This window comes from Bufo bufo, chromosome 1 (assembly GCF_905171765.1).
Source record: "Bufo bufo chromosome 1, aBufBuf1.1, whole genome shotgun sequence".
NCBI lineage: Eukaryota > Metazoa > Chordata > Amphibia > Anura > Bufonidae > Bufo > Bufo bufo.
This window is the reverse complement of record NC_053389.1, coordinates 455,163,165-455,184,395: the sequence shown is the minus strand read 5'-3', so window position 1 is coordinate 455,184,395 and position 21,231 is coordinate 455,163,165. Positions and strand designations below refer to the sequence as shown.

At 41.2% G+C, this 21,231-nt stretch overlaps 1 protein-coding gene across 1 annotated transcript in view; it reads left to right on the top strand.

Annotated features, from left to right (window-relative positions):
- The window catches only part of LOC120982817 (ankyrin-3-like), a 279,530-nt gene that overhangs the window by 110,803 nt on the left and 147,496 nt on the right, over nt 1–21,231 (top strand). The window contains exons 9-10 of the mRNA XM_040413026.1: nt 3,620–3,746; nt 16,650–16,726. Of these exons, the coding sequence (XP_040268960.1) occupies nt 3,620–3,746; nt 16,650–16,726 (204 nt within the window). The remainder of the gene's footprint in view (nt 1–3,619; nt 3,747–16,649; nt 16,727–21,231) is intronic.

Genomic DNA, 21,231 nt, shown 5'->3' with positions numbered 1-21,231 from the left:
TTTAGCCAGCTTTTAGCTACATTGCTATTGAACTGCAGAATTTACACACCTTGAATTGCTGACATATTTCAATTGCTAAGGCAAAGAAAACTACCATTCAATGTAATATTGGATTGTTCAGAGAGTCACTGCTACTATTGTTTGTAAGCTTCTGGAGTATTAAGACATATTGACCTACTAGAAATACTGTAGCACTATACACATTTGTTCAACTTGAAATAAATATACTTTGTCCAGTCTATAGCTCAATCCTCCATCTGCTTGCTCTCCCCGTCAAATAATTATGGATCTCAGAATCGGGACCTTGTAAGGACAAGTTTGAATCTTGTTCTAGAACTTACATATCCTGCACAGGGTCTAATAAACCCCAATCTATTAAGACACTTATTAAAATGGTTACATAGCTATAAAATGAATACCCTACTGTAAATTATTATAAAATTAAGCCACCAAAAAGCTCACTATGAGGCTACAGACCTAGTGCATTTATACAGGAGACAGAACTCAGAATTTCTAATATTTTTATTATTCATAGTCTTTATAACACACGTCAGCTGCTGCAGAATATCTTTCTGAAATGTAACAGGGACCTTTTAAAGACAAGATATGCAGTAATGGAGTTTTATATTATGATGTTCTGCAGCAGGGGGGGCACACTAAATCTTTTTAAGAGAGGCAGAGCTCTGCATGTCAAACATGTCATTGCTGCAACTGGAGACATGGAAGTGGTTAGCAATGTCTAGGTTATGGCTCTTATCTCTGTATAATGGCATCAGAATGTAAAGTTTATACACAGTGGAGAATCGTCATTAACCTATATTATAGAGATATAATTAAAAGTATGATCAAACATGAAAGGTATTTTATAATGAACAGGGGCGGATAAGTGGCCCACAGGCCCTGGACTGTTCCTCAAACTTGGTGTCACGGCCTATGGTGAACGCTGTGACACTGTTGCCACACTTGCGGTTGCCCGCGGCAACGTGTTGCTGTTAGAGCATGAAGTAGCAGTGTCTCGGCCTTCTGGGTGATTGCCGTGACATGGTTTCCACGCATGCTGTTGCCGGTGGTAACGTGTGGCTTAGTTTGCTTGTGTGTGCACTTCCCCTTTTAGTGGCTTCCTTCCTCTGTCTGGTGTTGGAAGGGTTAACTCCCTTCCTAGTGATTTGTGAACACTGGGTATATGTGTTCCTCCAGGCTTGGTGTGTGTTGGTGGTTTACCGCTCCTGGCTTTACCATCTGTCCAGTGAGGGCCACCCTTGTGGTCATACTGTCACGGCAGGGAGTGGGGGAAACATACAATGCAAGAAGGATAATGGTAGCAACTAGGCCAGGACGCCGGGATCAGGGAGCAGGTCACCTCCTATTACATCCCTAATCCTCTCCCTAACTCCTAACCGTATGAGCCATCCCACCATCGGGGTCCGCTATACCCAGTGTTCACAAAACACTAGGAAGGGAGTTAACCCTTCCAACACCAGACAGAGGAAGGAAGCCACTAAAAGGGGAAGTGCACACACAAGCATGCGTGGCAACCATGTCACGGCAATCACCCAGAAGGCCGAGACACTGCCACCGCATGCTCTAACAGCAACATGCAAACTGCAAGTGTGGCAACAGTGTCACAGCGTTCACCATAGGCCGTGACACTTGGATCCCAGGAGTAAAAAGACGTATACTGCACAGTATACTCCTCCCCTCAGCCCTAGTGCAAAATACATATTTAGATGGACATTACAGTCAGTGCTACCAAACATACAGGATAACACAGAACTACATACCTATTATATCCACTGTCTCCTCCAATGTAGATGTTCTCTTGCTTCACCTTCTCCATTGGGAGCAAACCACCATGATGACATCTTTCAACCTTTTTTCCTCTCTGCAGAGTTTGCCACACAGAGATATTAGATTTCTTACTTTCCCATCATCCTCCCCCTCCTGGTGCCCTTATAGTAATAGTGCTCCCTACAATGCACCCAACAGTGATAATGCTCCCTGAGAGTGCCCCATTAGTAGTAGTGTCCTCCTAGTGCCTACTGCCTACTAGTAATGTGCTCACTAGTATTAATGCCCCCCACAGTACCCCTAGTAGTAATATTACATCCATACTGTATCCAGTAATGACAACAAAGCCCCTTTATAAGGCATCTCTATAGCACCCCAGTAGTAATAATGCTTCATGCAGAGCCCCAGTAGTTATATGCCCCCAGTAGTTATAATGTGCTCATAGTAATTAAAATGCCCCCCTATAGTGCCTTCAGAAGCTATAATGTCCCCCTGTAGACCGTCTAGTATTTATAATGCCCCCTTGTGGTGCCCTAGTAGTTATAGTGCCCCTAGTAGTAATAGTGGCAAAAAAAAAATACACACCTATCACCCTCTCTACACTGCCATCTGCGATGCAGGCCACAGGCCTCCTCCATCCTGCTGCCTGAGTTGCCAGCATCCTGAAGCAGGCAGTCACTATTAAATCATTGCGCTGCCTGAGAGCCATCACAGGTAGTCAAGATTATTTGATCAGTTTGCGACTACCTGCACTTCTTTACTCCCTCATAGTCTTCAGGCCTAGTTGTGGCCTGTGGGAATAAACTGCAGGAATGGGAGGCATGAGCTCCTGTACCCCCCATTCAGCATTCAAATGTGGGGAACTGGGTAAAACTAGCCTTAGAGATGAACCAGGATGGAGCCTCATGCCCTGGGTGGCCACCCAAAACACCTAATTTTAATCCACCATTGATAACAAATATTGTGAACAAGAAAGGTTCTCACGCTGTGTTACAAGAATTAATGATATTGATAACAAAGAAGTTAAATGCTTAAGTTGGCCAAACTCATTAAATGAATGTTGGTGAATCCCGCCAATTTTAGTGGGACTGTTCAAGCATCTAATGTGTATGGAGACAGCAGATGTTCTCAAGACATAAAAGCCACCGCCTCATATTCCAGCTGTGCTTGACATTGCATCTCAATTCCATTTAATCAAATCGGACTGAGCTGCCCAAAGGTCATGTGACTGATGGATGTGAGATCACAGGCTGAGGAAGTGACCAGACCACTAACCAGAGGGCCAGGGTTCCTTTCCAACAGCTGATTGACAGGCTTGCTGGGAGTGGACCCCACACAATTAAATAATGATGACCCATCCTGAGGAAAGTTCATCAATATTTAAATCCTGGAGTAGAAGCACCGGTGTATGGAAGATTAGTTCCTCTTCGGTCAAGTGTCTGCCTCTAGCTCTGTATACTGTATAGTCTCAGGCACTGTGGCAGCTCGAAACAGCAGATTGCTGAGGGTCCGGTGTCCGACTGCCACCAATTTGATATTGATGACCTATCTGGAGGATAGATCATCAATATCTGTTGCCTGTATAGCCCCTTTAACAGAGGATAAATTTTTTGCTGACATTCTTCTTTTACAATGACCTTTTTAAAAATACAAAACTGTGGTAACTGAATGTCAGCACAGACACATACAGTAGTATGGAAATAAACAGCAATAGCTGGATCAGGCTGGATAAAGCGCATTGCATTGCTCAGGTGTGTGATTTCTTAAAGGTTACAATGCTAGCAATTACATTGGAAGAATATTTCACCATCTGCTTTTTCTTATTTTATAGAAACAACTAAGTTTCAGAACTGAACTTGCAATGTCTCGACTTAAGATATTTTCATCAGAGAATCTGGAACTGAACCAATTTGCCGAGAAAAATGATTTGCAGCAGAAGGTGATAGAAATGAAAAATGGTAAGAAACAAATCTGTTCTCTGCTAGCAGTTAAAAGGAGTAGAGACAGTTTTATTTTAGTCTTGCTATTGGATTGTTTTCTGAAGTTGGCAGAACATTTACACAGAGAATACAGGGAAGTTTAACACTGACTTGTTCTGGCATTAAGCAAGCACAAACAATGCTACCAGTAAATACAAGTCTTCCGACCCTTTCCCTTTTTTCATATTTTATGGCATCGAGCTATAATAAAAATATAAATCTAGTTTTTCCCCATCATTCTGCTCTCAATACCCCATAATGACAAAGTGAAAACAGAATGTTCAAAATCTTTGTTAATTATGTAAGAAGAAAAAGCTAAGATTTTGCATTGTTGTAAGTATTCAGACCCTTTACTTAGTACTTAATTGAAGCACCTTTGGCAGCGAATATAGCTTCCAGTAGTCTTGGGTATCATGCCAAAAGGTTTGCATACCTGGCTATGGACATAATCTGTCATTCTTCTCTGCTGATCGGCTCAAGCTCTGGATGGGGACTGTCAGTGGACAGCCATTTTCAGGTCTCTCCAGAGATGTTCGATTGGGTTCAAGTGAGGACTCTCATGGACATTCACAGAGCTGTCCCTAAGCCACTCCTGTGTTGTCTGGGCTGTGTGCTTAGGGTCATTGTCTTGTTGAAAGTTGAACCTTCAGCTAAGTGTGACATCCAGAGCACTCTGGGTCAGGTTTTCACAAAGAATACCTCTGTACTTTGCTCTAGTCAGCTTTCTCTCAACCCTGACCAGTCTCCCTGTCCCAGTCGCCAAAAAATACCTCTACAGCATAATGCTGCCTCCATGATACTTAAAGGGGTTCTGCACTTTCATTTAACTGATGATCTATCCTCTGGATAGATCATCAGCTTCTGATCGGCCGGGGTCCGACACCTGGGACCCCCGCCAATCAGCTGTTTGAGAAGGCAGCGGCGCTCCAGCAGCGCCGCAGCCTTCTCACTGTTTACCGCCAGGCCGCCTAAGCTCTATTCACTTGAATGGAACTTAGCTCCGCCCATGCTAGTTGATACTAGTCGTGACGTCAGTGGGCGGGCGGCCCGGCGGTAAACAGTGAGAAGGCCGCGGCGCTGCTGGAGCGCCGCTGCCTTCTCAAACAGCTGATTGGCGGGGGTCCCAGGTGTCGGACCCCGGCCGATCAGAAGCTGATGATCTATCCAGAGGATAGATCATCAGTTAAATGAAAGTGCAGAACCCCTTTAACTGTAGTGATGGTATTGGGCAGGTGATCGGCAGTGCTTGGTTTCCCTCAGACATGATGTTTAGAATTTAGGCTAAAACGTTCAATATTGGTTTCATCAGATCAGAGAATCCTGTTTCTCTCAGTCTAAGAATCCTGTAAGTACTTTCTTCCAAAAACCAGACAGGCTTTTATGTGTCTGAGGAGAAGCTTTTTTCTGGCCAATCTGCCATAAAACCCAGATTGGACTTTCTTTTGGAAGTTTTCATAATCTACACACGGGATCTAGTTTGGTGGGGTAGCCATCTCTAGGAAGAGTCCTGGTTGATCTAAACTTCCATTTGAAAATTATGGAAGCCACTGTGCTCTTGGGAAGTTTCAGTGCAGCAGAATTGTTTGCCTTTCTCCAGATCTGTGCTTCAACTGAGCTCTATAGGCAGTTCTTTCCTCCTCATGGCTTAGTTTTTGCTCTGATATGCATTGTCAGCTGTGAGACCTTATATAGACTGGGCTTTGTCTTTCCAAATCATGTCCAATCAACTGAATTTACCACAGATGGACTCACATCAAGGTGTAAAAACTTATCAAAGACGATCAAGAGAAATGTGAGGCCCCCAGAGTGAAATTTCAAGTGTCATAACAAAGGGTCTGAATACCTTTTGTCTCTGTGAAATTTTAGTTTTTCCTTTTTAATAAATTTGCAAACATTTTTAAATTTCTTGATCCCAAACCGCCTTGTCCTCTGTACCCTTTAGTGCAGCCGAACACTTTTTAATCAGAGATCAGATACATCAGATCAGTATTGCGAACAGATAGTGAAACACTGTCGATCTCAGACACATCAAATATTTAAAACGCCAGTTGCCCATGAGTCGCCGGACCTAGGTTTCGCCTCTTGTGAGTATAATAAAACCTTTTTGTTATATAAAGATCGATGGTGCTTCAATATCCGTATGCAATACTATGATTTCTATAGGAAGTGGGACAAGTTGAATGCTGAAGCGGTACCATATCTGATCTGATTAAACAGTGTTCAGGTGCACTAAAGGGGAAGGAGGACAGGGCGGTTTAGAATCTAAATTTCTCACGCTGTTTGTGAGAGCAGCACAGTCCGTACATTTTACAGTACGTCTAGTGTGAATATTACCAACTTCAGAAGGGACCTGCAGCACTCCAAGTAGGAGATTTGCTTGAGACTTTTTACCATATTCTATTTTCATTTTTAAAATTCATTTTTCACTTTCTCTTTATGAGGTTTTGAGTGCAGATCGATGCGTAAAATGTGAAAAAAGGTGAAAGGGTGTGAATACTTTCTGAATGCATTGTGTACATTACCTTTCAGGGCATGATACATAACTGATCCCTTCTCGGAGTATGACAACAATATGCAGCATAGATGTGTCTTTATTTTATTGTGCTTCTCATTGACAGCCAACATTGGCAGTGAATGTTAGCATCCTTGTCTGGACACGAGAGAATAGTATTTCCAAATGTAACCTGGATACCTTGATAATCAGATTCTGTTCTGTTAAGGACAGTGTTCACCATCCAGTAGTTTGGAAGCCATGTGTGTCTCATTCTCCCTGTGGCTTTGCAGCTTTTAGCACTAGTGGCACTAGGGAGGTCTTAGCAATACTAGTGCTACTATCGTCAAAACCATCTCAATGACATCAAAACTTATGGTTAAGCTGGGTTCACAGTGCATTAAAGCCCCCACTAGTCTTTCTGTAAGGCTGAAAAAGTTGGAACTCAGTATAGGTTAAATAGAGACCAAAGATGAATCTTTTGAACTGTATTTGACCCATCAAAGTCAAATTAACCTGTCCTTTTATATGTTTGAATTCTGTTCAGGTATTCAAAATTATACCCATGATGGAAAACCCAGAGAGGGGCTTTAACGCTGTGTGAACCCAGCCTTTGACCTCATGCACACAACATGGAGGTATGGTGGCAAACAGTGTGATTTACAGTTCTGTTCTATAGTGTGCCACCATACAATGCTATCTTGGGTGCTATGTGTGGCACTATTTTTATTGCTTCTAGAGAAGACTAGGTCATCTGATGGATCATACCACAATTTATTTCTGTTGGATTTATACCATATCTAACAGAGAAAAGTGTATCTTTATGAAATCAAAGACATACAGAGTTCGAGTAGAGACCCTGTGCATGTTTGTCATATAATATGGTATTGCTTTACGAATGATACCATGCACACTCCTGTAGATATGGTATGCAATGTTTTTAATGTGAAGACATGTGTTTATTTAACAACAAATGTTGCCATAAAATTTGTGAAAAAATGTTCCAACACATTGTATGCGTTTATATGACATATCAGATAATTTTATATCCGTGCAATATCAAGATCGGACGTTTCGGTCTGTATTAGACCTTTGTCAATGTATAGCTGTGAAAAGAAAACAACAGTTTGTAAGTCATATGATTGTTAGGTCTATCTTGTAAAATTATCCATACTAGAGGTAAGAAGTCGCAACCTAATAGCCTGTACTAAGTCTAGAATCTGCTCAAATGTAGATCAATATTCAGGGTTGTGAATTATAGAGGTAAAAGCACAGGTCTGTATATCTCAGACAAATAACAATATCATGGCAAAAAAAGAGGGAGACCAGGTACCTGATACTACCTGGTAGTGGGGTGGAATGGAAGTTGGTTTCAACAAGTCTAGAAGGAAAGAAAGAAAATAACAATTAATTGACAATCAGCAAAGTATGTTAAAGAGGACCTGGGACCACTCCTGACATGCCGGTTTTAATAGCTTTATGCATTCCCCATGTAATAACAATTCTGGAACAAGCTATTAAAACAGGCATGTCAGGAGTGGTGAAAGGTCCTCTTTAATGTAAGACATTATAATTGCGATTCAATCCTTGTGGTGATAAGGTTCCCAGTGTATGAATCCAGTAGGATTCCTGTTTCTTAAGTAGTCCAATGTGGTTTCCTCCACGTCTTGGTCTGTAAACCTGTTCAATGATTTGGAAGCGGAGTTGCAAGACATTTTGGTTTGTTTTTTAAAAATGATCTGGTAGGCGGACTTATGATTTGCTATTCTGTATCTAATTGCTTGGGTGGTTTCCCCAATATATAGAAGTCCTCAAGGACATTTAATCAAATACACAATGTAGCTTGAGTGACATGTAAAATTGTCATTAATCGGGAATGCCTTACCCATGTGAGGGTGGTGGAAAACATTGCCTTTCATTATATTTGTACAGCTTGCACATTGTAAACATGAAAAAGTGCTCTTTTATCTTGTATCTAAAGTTGTCTTGGTATTTTTATTTGTCTGCCCACGTCTTCCCTCACTAAATAATCTCTGATATATTTAGTTTTTTTTAGGCACATTAGGACTGGTTTGTCAAAGTCAGTGATGTTAGGATAAGTTTTATTAAGAAGGGGCCAGTGTTTCTGGATCACTTGTTGTAATTTAGGTACAATAGGATGATAGGTATGTATGAAGACCACTCTATTGGTATTGTTGGACCTGTCCAGGGTACTTTTTAGGTTTAGCCGTCTCAGTTGTTCTTTGGAGAGTAGGGGTTCTGGGTGACCCCTTTCTTTGAAGTTGTGGCACATTTTGATCAGTTGGGCCTGTGTCTTAATGGGAGTAGACACTATACGTTGTACTCTTGAGAACTGGGACCTAGGTAGGGAATTCTTCGTATTCTGAGGATGGCAACTTGTATAGTGTAATAGGCCACTTCTGTTTGTTGGTTTGATATATAGATCGGTGGATAAGAGACCATTGTCATCTTTCATCACTAGTGTGTCTAGGAAACTTATTGAAAACTTATTGAGTTCTGATTGTAATGTAAGGTAAATTTCAGTTTTGGTCTTACTTTGTTAATGGTCTCTACAAAGACCATTGGTCTTGAGCATGCAGCCTAAAGAGCATCACTTTTTCAGTTTTTTTTTTTCCAGTTTTTACCATTAAATTTGGCTCAGTATTACCTTTAATATGTAAAAGTGGCCTGCATTTAATAGTAGAGTTCCTATGCCGTATGGATTGGACAGAAACACTCTTGCATAAAGAACGGCTAAAGAAACTGTTCTTTCTTACACAAGGGAAACTTATTGCAACACGTCCAACACAGACCAAAATTGCAATCAAACCATGTTTTCAGTTCATGAATCGGTAAAGGTTTCCGCAGACATGAATCGGTAAAGGTTTGTCTGTCTGCAGCCACCACTAAGGAGAGCTCAGTGCATAGGAGTTTATATACTTACTAGTAATCTCCACCAAGTGGCCACTAGGTCAAGAAGGTAGGGGGACCCTGATCACAACGACTGTAGGGAGCCATCTTGGAGGAGGAGGGCACATCCCCTTAGAAAAGCTTGCATCCTCCTGCTAGGAGTGCAAGTCATTAGGCCTATTGCAGTGACTGGTGCAGTAGGGGAGATGAGAGTATCTTCTCCTACCATAAAGGAGCAAACACAGAGGAAGCTGTTCGCAATGAATGTGGTGCAGTAGCACCGAGTGATATGCACATTTCCTTGCTGGGGTTGCGCTGAAGTAAAGCACAACTTGCCAATTGGCCTTACGGCACAAGAGTGTCGAGTCCCTGGCTATGGATCAGTAGCAGCGGACACCATGGCTATGATGACCAGAAGGCAGCCATGAGACAGTAAGACATGGCCGACAGTGATGCTGATGATCCTACAGATAAGATGACTGCATTTGCGACTGGCTGCAGCAATGCAGAGATTGACCAAGTGCCAACTGAGAAGGGCTATGTTCCCTGAGAGAGAAGAGGCAACATGACATGTTAAGTGACACCAGATGAATGACGCCCTAGTTCATGCGTCAGGCCCTGGAGGCATCTGAAATGGATGGGTGAAGTAAGGTGACTCTGGGAGGTCCGGGAGATAGAGTGTGATAGCTGGAAGTGAGAAGTGATCCCGAGAGATGGACACATGGTGGCCTTAAGGCCTGAAATTGCCCTAGTAGCAGGGAGGTCCCTCTTGGGACTAATACATATGGACTGTATATAGTTAAAGAGCCAGTACCTTTCCAAGAAAACTGTCAAGCTTGTGCCCTATTAAGAGACTTGCAACCATTTTTGGCTACTATCCCTTTTGTATGATATGATGTACAAATGATGCACCCTCCTGAGGAGTGATCATATGAATATACCTGTGCAGTAAAGTTGTGTTATGTTGCTGTAGAGTATTTGAATGCCTCTGTCTGACATTTATTCAGTGCCATCAAAAGCAATATGCATCCCCTGGTCACTACGCTTTGACCAGGGAGCCATCTACTCCTGTACTGTGGGCTGTAGAATTCAATTGCATCAATATCCTGAGAACGCTGATACAGTTCATTATAATGCTTGATTCAGGGCCCTGGACAAAAAGCTCCAGATGACAAAGTTCTTATGCTGATGTTGTTACAAAGCGGATATGGATCAGCTGTGTCACTTGAACAGATTTGGCTTGGGGTTTCTCCTGATTTTTAAATAGTCTCTGGTCTTCATCCTTTAACCCCTATACAGGGATCTGGACTCCACTGCAGGGCCACTATCCCCTGTTGAAGTGATGGCTGACCCACTATGGTTAAAACACTGGTGCAGAGCATAGAGAAATCAGACAAAACATAGTAAGAGACAGGCCAAGGTCAGGGCAGGCAGCTGAATTGAACTTTTAAATAATTTGTTCATCACTAGTAAGTATGATTTAATTATCCTTTGTTGTTGTTGATCAACCCCTGAAAGGCCTTGATATTCATTTCAGATGCCACAATCAGCACTCACTAGTTACAAAGAAATGTGTTTCTTTACGTCACAAATCAAATTCTTTGTATTATTCGACAAAGCAGCCAAATCAAATTTTTGAAAACTTCGCTCATCTCTAGTGGCACCCTATTATTGAGCTCATGAATACGACCCATACTGCTACCAATTTTTTGTCTATTCAAAATGAATGGCTGTTTGGACAACTTTGTGCACCTGTTTGCAATGAATATAGCTGACACACCTGAACTCAATAATTAGAATGGATGTGCACAAATGTTGGGCCATATAGTGTACGTCACATGACAATTAATGCAGATATGCAAGTAGGATAAATGCTGATACAAGGAAGAGGAAACAAAATAATCCCATAGAGTAATGTACTAGGAACATACTTAATCGTAAGCTGAATATTAGGGAATTGCATATACATTACCTTTCCAATACAGTATAACTGTGTGGAACATTCTCTTTTTATGAGTTAAAGTGACTCAGTTTCTTAAACAGGTCACATTGGTCAATGGATATACTGTATATCCCATGCATTTATAATATACAGTTCTTCATCCCTGTGTTTTCAATATACCGTAGATTGAACAAAAATTCTTCCTCCAGTTATTGTGAGAAAAGATAACAATTTATGAGTTACTACCGGCAAAGAAAACACATTGCTAGCAGCTATAGTTATAAGATTGAATTTCCTGATCCAATGATTTATGTAAGTTTAAAATTCAATTTCTTTCCTGCTAATTCCAGAGTAGCTACACATTGGCAGATATAACATGGATCTTGAAATAAGATGAAAAAGCAACTTGAGACAGTTTCTATTACCATCTACCCCTTTTAGATGCAGAATCAGCCACACAGTTTAAAGCAATCATTTTAACAACTACCTTGTGCTTGGTAATATTTCTTTTAAAAGTAGATATGTATAGCCGGTTATATGGCTTCAGATAGCTGGGATCCATAGCAAGTCCATAGATGTTCAGCTCCTTTTTATTCAGTAGTTCATAGCAGAACAACTGAATACATTCCCTGAAATATTAAAGTGCTTTTCCAGGAGTTCAAAACTCTATCCTAACAGTAGGAAATGCGATTTAAAAACAAAACAAAACAGCACTTTTTGGATAAATCTCCTACTACCCCAATGTCGCTGTTCCAGTGGCCCTCACTGGTTCTTGTTTATTTTGCTGCCCTAATAACATGCCTAAGATTCATTGGCCTGTGTTATGCCTACATGAGCGGACACTATGGGACTAGCCTTGCCTTCCAGTGTCCTGGTCATCTGCATCCTCTCTATGTTGCAGCCTCCATCATACTACCTAGTGGTCCCTTGCAAGCTCCCGTCCAGCCTTTAAAGGGCCAGAGTGTTTGCTCTCTAAACCTTTCCCAACCAATGGCTGAGGGTCCCCATGGTATTTAAAGGGAACCTGTCACCAGTTTTATGGTGTCCTAACTAAGGGCAACATAAATAAGTGACTGATTCTCTTAGCAAAATGCTGGGTCACTTTCTTTAATTGACCCAGTCAATCTGCCAACATCTTGTATTGAAAAGCTCCAGCTGATAATGATGAGTCATGAATATTCATGAGCTCCTGACTCTCCCCGCCTACCTTCTGCTGATTGACAGTTATTTTCCATATGAATCAGCAGCAGGTGGGCAGGGGAGTGTCTATAGCTCTGAATTAAATATATGCTGGACTCAATGACATCACGCTGGACTCAAATCAGCTCATTAGCATGCGGCATCTTTGTGTGTATATTATGAGATAACCATCTGTCACACCAGTAAGTGAATACATCTAAGGTACTTTTTAGTAGTTAATGATTGTATATAATTAGTTAGATTATAACCAAATATCCACATGACAGGTTCCCTTTAAGTCACTCTTTCCAGACAGAGGGTGCCTGAGCTTTAAGTTCCCTGTTGACCAGCAACGGTATTATGATAGTCTTGTGCTATTGTGATTTGCCTGTATTTATCCTGTATTAATTCCTGCCTGTATTACTGCTGTTCTCCAAGTCCTGGTCCTGCTCTACCTGTGTGCTCCAGCACTTTCAAGTCAAATCTTAGCTCTGTTCATGTTTAAATTCACTCAGTCCATTTGCCTTGTCTGTGTTTCTGCCAAAAACCCAGCCTGCCCTGCTATGTCTGCACTGCTATCCCGCCTGTCAGTTTATCTTGTGTCTGCATACATCTACACTTCCAGTGTCCTGGATCTCACAACTAGCATTCAAGACTTAGTCACTGGTCAGACTGTACCTGCTGTTTTGGTGTGTTTTTTTGTTACTCTGAGCTCCTGGTGCTTGCCCCAAAGTCTCTGATTCCAGTTGGTCAGCTGCAAACTACATCAGGACTATCCACGGAGGCAGCAGTCTGTTGCTAACCTGCAGAGTCCAGATTCCTGTATAGGGCTTACAGGGTGAATACTGAGGTTGCACCAGAATAACTCCGGTTAGCCCTATTCCAAACCGGTTAGTTGACGCAGTGAGTCCACACTTACTGATCCGTAACAGCCTGCTTGCCACATCACATGGATGAACATGACATCATCTCTTTAGGTTGAGTAACCAAAGACTGTCAGGAGAGGCATGGGATTTAACAAGTGACTATTGGTTCTTTTTATTTTATCATATTTCCTACTGTTAGGATAATTTCAATTCAGATGTATTGGTTTTTATCATAGTTACTGTATAAAATCTACTGGACTCTGACCATTTTTAATAACAAAAATATTTCAAAGTTTATTTAAAAATTAATTGGATGAAAGACTAGTGTCCCTAACGTACTGTTCTGCATCACAGTTATACTGTAGTGGACTCTGTCCAATTGACCTATTTTTTTTTTTTAACTTTTATAAAGTTAATTAAATAAATTCAGTTGATCATAGACTAGTGTACCTGATGTATTGTTCTGTGCCAGTTATATCCAATTATACTGGATTCTTTATTTTAAAAAGCATAAAAAAATCCAACAGTCCAGTTTGTTTTCAACCAGGGTGTTACTACCGGCTACCATCCATTTACTCATAGCCATATATGTCACTGTCAATGTGACATTACCAATGCTGTTGGGTTGGATAGAGTCCTAGGAGTCCTAGGAGACAACAGAGTGTCATACCCTCTGCAATTTCGATTCAGGTTAAATTCATTTAGACTGACTCAAATCTACAATATATTTTTTCCGAAAATAAATTTATCAGTGCATGGCGATATAGAAATATGTATACAATCAATGCACATTTCATGCTTATTTAGTCCTGCTAGGTCTATTATCTATAGACTATAGGTACATTTTTGGTCATAAAAACTTTCAAGGTTTGGTTAAGGCCTCATGCACACGACCGTTGTGTGCATCCGCGGCCATTGTTCTGTTTTCCATTTTTTTCCGGCGGACCCATTGACTTTCAATGGGTCCGTGGAAAAATCGGAAAATGCACCGTTTGGCATCCGCGTCCGTGATCTGTGTTTCCAGTCCGTGAAAAAAATATGACCTGTCCTATTTTTTTCACAGACAACGGTTCACGGACCCATTCAAGTCAATGGGTCCGTGAAAAATCACGGATGCACACAAGATTGTCATCTGCGTCCGTGATCCGTGTCCGTGATCCATGTCCGTTTTTTCCTATCATTTCAAAGGCAAACTTGACTTAGATTTTTTTTCATTTTTCATGTCCGTGGAGCCTCTAAAAATCAAGGAAGACCCAGGGAAGAAAAAACGGACACGGTTCATGGAACAACAGAAACCGTTTTTGCGGACCACAAAAAAAAACGTCCGTGTGCATGAGGCCTAAACAACATCATTGTAATATATTGTAGAGAGATAAAATGACACAAAGCTGAAAAGGCAACATGAGGACAAATGAAGTGAGCGTTTACATTTATTTTTATAGAGCTGCAAAGGCTCAAGAAATGTTATGATTTGGAGCGCTGCAAAAAATGGGTCAAGCATGCTCGAAAAGTTCAAAGGACAACTAAGGACATTATACAGCAGAAAATAAAAGATCGATTTCACATTGTTCTCGTGCCAAGGTAAAAGGAAAACTAGAAGCAAGACATGTCTATATAAAGGTTTATATTCTATTTCAATTAACAATGACCTATCAAATATGTAATTTTCTAATTGATGCAAAGAAAAACATAACTATACGTTAAAATAAGTGATTAAACATATCAGGGACTGTAGAGGATTATGGGAAATTTTTAACTAACTGACATTCAAGGGATAGGGCTACAGATAAATAGAGATATAGACAGGATATAAATGGATAGGAATAGGTATGTAAAAATAGAAAAATATGAATATGTTAAAGGAACCTGTCATTTTATAGAGCAGGAGGAGCTCAGCAGATTGATATGTAGCGTTGTGGGAAAAAATTAAGTAAAACGTGTAATTTATTCATTTAAACCTGTCAGGAAATTACCTAGCCATGATCCATCATTACCATGTACTATACCATGTAAGCCATATATCAATCTGCTCAGCTCCTTCTGCACTACAACATGCTACCTGCATGTTCCCTTTAAGTTAAATATCAGATAGATAGACATACCCTAGCTCCACATCTTTGCTTCTCCCTGACAGTGTCCTGACATTGCGGCAGATTTATTAATTCTGTCTTAAACATAGACAGCAATAAACTATAAACTGTTTCTAAAGCACCTGATAAATGTGGCACATGGCATGTGTGCCAGAATTCTGATTGAATTTGAGACAAAATTTGAGTGCATTTTGATAAATCTGCCCCAAAGTTGACCTTATGTGGCTGATCATAGAAGCCACACCATTCTGTTGACTTTCTTTCACTAGACTCGTACCATTTATTGTTAAAAGTTCCCCCCATTTCAGATAGGTCATCATCTGTTCTCATAGTAAGGCCTTCTGCCCACCGAGATATACGGTCCGTGAGCGGGCCATATGTCCCGGAGCGGCATTGATCGTGCGCACAGGAGCACACAGCATCATAGATAGTTATGAGTACGGGACAATAGCCCCGCGGGCGGTCCGAAGTCCACAGCATCATTGTAATCTATGATGCTGTGTGCTCCGTGCGCACGATCAATGCAGCTCCGGGACATATGGCCTGCTCATGGACAGTTTATCTCGGAGGGAATACGGTCGTGGGCAAGAGGCCTAATGGTAATATAATCTGCTGGCGCAATTTCTGCTCAAGTAAAAGTCCAGTTCCTTTTGACCACTAGGATATATTTAGGGCTGCCCTCATGCCATTACGGATGATACTGCCGTCAGTGGCCCAGTCCAAAAATATGAAGGTTTGGCCATACAGATACAGTACATGAGGCCAATGTGTGTGGGAAAATAATTCATTTTAATTTAATCTCTTGTTGTTTTTTTTTTTTTTTTTTACCAGTGCAATAACCATAAGTGATCTGTGTATGGAGTTAGGTATCAACTTGCAACTTACCCAAGATTCAGGATTTTGTCATTTGCAGCACAAACAGATGTTAACGCCTGACTGCAGAATTGTGCTTCAGACGAAAAAAACTCAGCAATTTCTTGAGGACTTTTCTGGAAACCAAACTAAATGTATGATGCTTTGCTTTATATTTTATAATCATTTGAAATGGAGACAAAGTCAGGCGTCACCAATTCTTGCTTCGACCTTTTATCAATTACATAGTAAAAACACATAGGGCACTATATTTACCTCTTACTTTATTGTGATAATATGTTAAACATAGTAATTAGATATTAGATAATATGTTACACATAATAGTAATGTGTATATTACAAGTATTTCTGGAGGTTCTCAGGGCTGCATATAAGTGATCATTGGGCAGATGTTTCTCTGGATTTGTAATTACCGTAAGTAATTCTATAATGGATATGAGGAACAATGCTTGTGGTTTTCTGCTTTAAAAAATATTCTCCTTAATTTTATAGGTATTTTGTGTAATTTGATTAGTATTCTTTTTGTCCTTAGCTAATATACGGAAATTGATACATTTACCTCTACTGGAATCTGCTGAAGTTAATCCAGAACATTATCAAGACTATGAGGTACATACATATAAAGCACATAATGTACATATTTAGGCCTAGTTTACGTACATCTTCTTTTGCTCTACTCTCAGAAGAATTGTTAAAGTGGATCTATCATTAGATTATGCTGCCCCATGTGAGGGCAAATAGTATCGGGACAGGTTAGCTTCCCTATTAGCCAAAATGGCACAAAAAATATTGTGCGTTTAGCTAATAGGAATGTTCAAAGAAAACTCTGAAGACATACAGATGTGTCTAGACTCCAATTCCCATGAAACCAACTCAATACAATATTGCTGCATGCTGACAAAACCGGTGACAGGCTGCAATACACAACACAACCACTGGGTGGCCACACATTGACACATATAACAGACATCTCATGACATAATATCTCAACATAATTTTTTTTTAAATGCTTGTCATCTCTTGTTACACATCTCAGGAAATATAGAGTCAAGAGGTAAGGTAAGGAAGGACACCTCTGTAGTTAATGAATTTGGTCTATTAATGATAGAAGTATTCCCCTGCCTTCCTGACAGTAATTGACAGGCTGCTGTGTATGCAGATACACAGTAGCCAGCAGTCAACACCTATGTGTCTGTTGTATTCTTTAATTGTTCCTATTAGCCAAACATCACAATATTGTCTTGTGCCAGCTTGGACAATAAGAGAGCAGACCTAATCCCATACTTTGCTGTCCTTACACAGAGCATCATTGTCTGATGACATATCTACTTTAGACCTTTTGTCCAGCAGAGGCAAGCTGAATCATAAAATAATTTGTGATTTTCTGCTGTTCTTCCCCCCCCCCCCCCCCCCCCCCTTCCCCCTTCCCCAGCTATTTCTGGAAACCAAATCAAAGAACAAGATGTTAAAGGCAAATTCTCTGTAAGTACCTAATCTGAACATTACAGTTTGCTGAAATTTTTGATCTTTTATAATATAAAGGAAAAGCTGATATCCTTTTTAAGAAAAGAGAACTTCCCCTGAAAAAAAAGTTCTTGAGTCATTCTCTTTTGTCAGATGATAAAAAAAATTTGGTTAGCCATTTTACATTTATCAGTGTCTGGAAACAAGCCAATATTGTTAGCATAGTGGGTCCTATAGTGAATGTCATCTATCTAGCTCAGAGCAGGATTGTGGAGCCCCTAGTGTTTGGTAAAGGGTGATGAGGCTCATAAACAAAGTTAGGGTAATGGGAATCCACTTACGATGTCCCTAAATATAACTGGGGACAGGAAACAATATTAGCTAACATAGGTGCAGATGTTGAATCATGTTGAATCCAGGCCACTAGTAGTGACTAGTTCTGAAGCATGAAAAATAGGAGGCATAAAACAATTGGGTGACAGCTGGGTCAGTGGCATCAGTGATGCTTGGCTGGCGCATTCTCAGGAGAGGTAACCGACAGCTGATATTAGAATGTGAATTTGTGGACACCAGTAGCTGAACTGTGCCCTCTGGTACCTTACATTCTATGTAAGTAAACCAGTGATAAACGTGCATCATAATTATTGGTATTCAGGGTATAATCAAGGATCAAAAATTAGTGGGCTCCTACCATTGACCATGGATGTTTTTGTTTTCTACATTCTCTAAAGGCTACACAAGACAAAGTTTTTACATCTTGTACAAATGTTAAAGAATGTTTTATCCTTTGCAGGTTTTTATACCAAGTCTTTCCAGGAAACACTTCTCAATGGTTGAAAAAACTTCACCAAGCAATAAATGAGAATGACTATTGTGGTATTGAGAACCTGCTCAGTTGTTTTAAGGAAACCTGTCCCCATCTAATTAACTCAGATGAAATGTCATCAGGGAGCACAGCCTTGCACTTGGCCTGCCAAAATGGATTCTTTGTATGTATAATCAGCATAACCAAGAATTATACAATAGTTGGTTTCCTTAAGAAAGAAAAAGTAATAAAAGAGTAATATCCACATAAATTGAAGATTTTCCTAGCTATTGTATCGGAAAATATCGATTTTATTGAAGACAGGAGGCGAACATTGTGCTTAACTTTCTTTTACTACTCCCATAGCAGCAAGAACTATTACAACAGGTGAATGAAAGTTTTTTCAAATTAGGTAATCAGTATGTAAATGAGGAATCACAGGTAGCCAATCAATAAGCATCCCAGTGTCACGAACCGGCAGGACAGGTAGTGAATCCTCTGGACCAGAGAGGCGATGGCGCGGGTAGTACTAGAGGACCGGTTCTAAGCAGTTACTGGTCTTCACCAGAGCCCGCCGCAAGGTGGGGTGGATTTGCCGCGGCGGTAACTACCAGGTCATGTCCCCTAGTAACAACTCGACCTCTCTGGCAGCTGATAAGGCGTGGTACACAGGGAGAAGGTAAGAGCGTAGTCGGACGTAGCAGCAGTCAGGGCAGGCGGCAAAGGTTCAAAGGCGAGTGGACGGTAGCAATGGGTACGGCAACAGGTAAGGCAAACTAACATCGTAGGGAACGCTTTCTCTGAGGCACAAGGCATAAAGATCCGGCAGAAAGCTGTGGGAGGAGAGGGTATACAGGGAGTGCAGAATTATTAGGCAAGTTGTATTTTTGAGGATTAATTTTATTATTGAACAACAACCATGTTCTCAATGAACCCAAAAAACTCATTAATATCAAAGCTGAATATTTTTGGAAGTAGTTTTTAGTTTGTTTTTAGTTTTAGCTATTTTAGGGGGATATCTGTGTGTGCAGGTGACTGATTACTGTGCATAATTATTAGGCAACTTAACAAAAAACAAATATATATCCATTTCAATTATTTATTTTTACCAGTGAAACCAATATAACATCTCAACATTCACAAATATACATTTCTGACATTCAAAAACAAAACAAAAACAAATCAGTGACCAATATAGCCACCTTTCTTTGCAAGGACACTCAAAAGCCTGCCATCCATGGATTCTGTCAGTGTTTTGATCTGTTCACCATCAACATTGCGTGCAGCAGCAACCACAGCCTCCCAGACACTGTTCAGAGAGGTGTACTGTTTTCCCTCTTTGTAAATCTCACTTTTGATGATGGACCACAGGTTCTCAATGGGGTTCAGATCAGGTGAACAAGGAGGCCATGTCATTAGATTTTCTTCTTTTATACCCTTTCTTGCCAGCCACGCTGTGGAGTACTTGGACGCGTGTGATGGAGCATTGTCCTGCATGAAAATCATGTTTTTCTTGAAGGATGCAGACTTCTTCCTGTACCACTGCTTGAAGAAGGTGTCTTCCAGAAACTGGCAGTAGGACTGGGAGTTGAGCTTGACTCCATCCTCAACCCGAAAAGGCCCCACAAGCTCATCTTTGATGATACCAGCCCAAACCAGTACTCCACCTCCACCTTGCTGGCGTCTGAGTCGGACTGGAGCTCTCTGCCCTTTACCAATCCAGCCACGGGCCCATCCATCTGGCCCATCAAGACTCACTCTCATTTTATCAGTCCATAAAACCTATATTTCTTGGCCCAGTCTTGACGTTTCAGCTTGTGTGTCTTGTTCAGTAGTGGTCGTCTTTCAGCCTTTCTTACCTTGGCCATGTCTCTGAGTATTGCACACCTTGTGCTTTTGGGCACTCCAGTGATGTTGCAGCTCTGAAATATGGCCAAACTGGTGGCAAGTGGCATCTTGGCAGCTGCACGCTTGACTTTTCTCAGTTCATGGGCAGTTATTTTGCGCCTTGGTTTTTTCACACGCTTCTTGCGACCCTGTTGACTATTTTGAATGAAACGCTTGATTGTTCGATGATCACGCTTCAGAAGCTTTGCAATTTTAAGAGTGCTGCATCCCTCTGCAAGATATCTCACTATTTTTGACTTTTCTGAGCCTGTCAAGTCCTTCTTTTGACCCATTTTGCCAAAGGAAAGGAAGTTGCCTAATAATTATGCACACGTAATATAGGGTGTTGATGTCATTAGACCACACCCCTTCTGATTACAGAGATGCACATCACCTAATATGCTTAATTGGTAGTAGGCTTTTGAGCCTATACAGCTTGGAGTAAGACAACATGCATAAAGAGGATGATGTGGTCAAAATACTAATTTGCCTAATAATTCTGCACGCAGTGTAAATGGGCAGTGCACAGGTGCAGCCTAATTAAGTCAGCACTGCCTCTCACAACCTTAACCCTTAATAACCCCTTTGGACCAGGCACCAATCACTGGTGCACTGGTCCTTTGAATCTAAGAGTCCCGGCGCGCGCGCGCCTTAGAGAGCGAGGACGCACACGCCGAGACGCTGGAGTGCTGCCTGGGGGCATACGCTGTGAGCGCTCCGAGGCCAGCAGGGGACCCGGAGCGCTCAGCGTAACAGTACCCCCCCCTTTGGTCTCCCTCCCTTTTTGGTACCGAAGAACTTGCGGATGAGACTGCGGTCCAGGATGTTCTCCTCCGGCTCCCATGACCTCACCTCAGGACCGCAGCCCTCCCAGTCGACCAAAAAATATCTTTTCCCCCGGGAGATCTTGGTCGCCAAGATCTCCTTGACAGAGAATATATCGGAGGTACCGGCGACA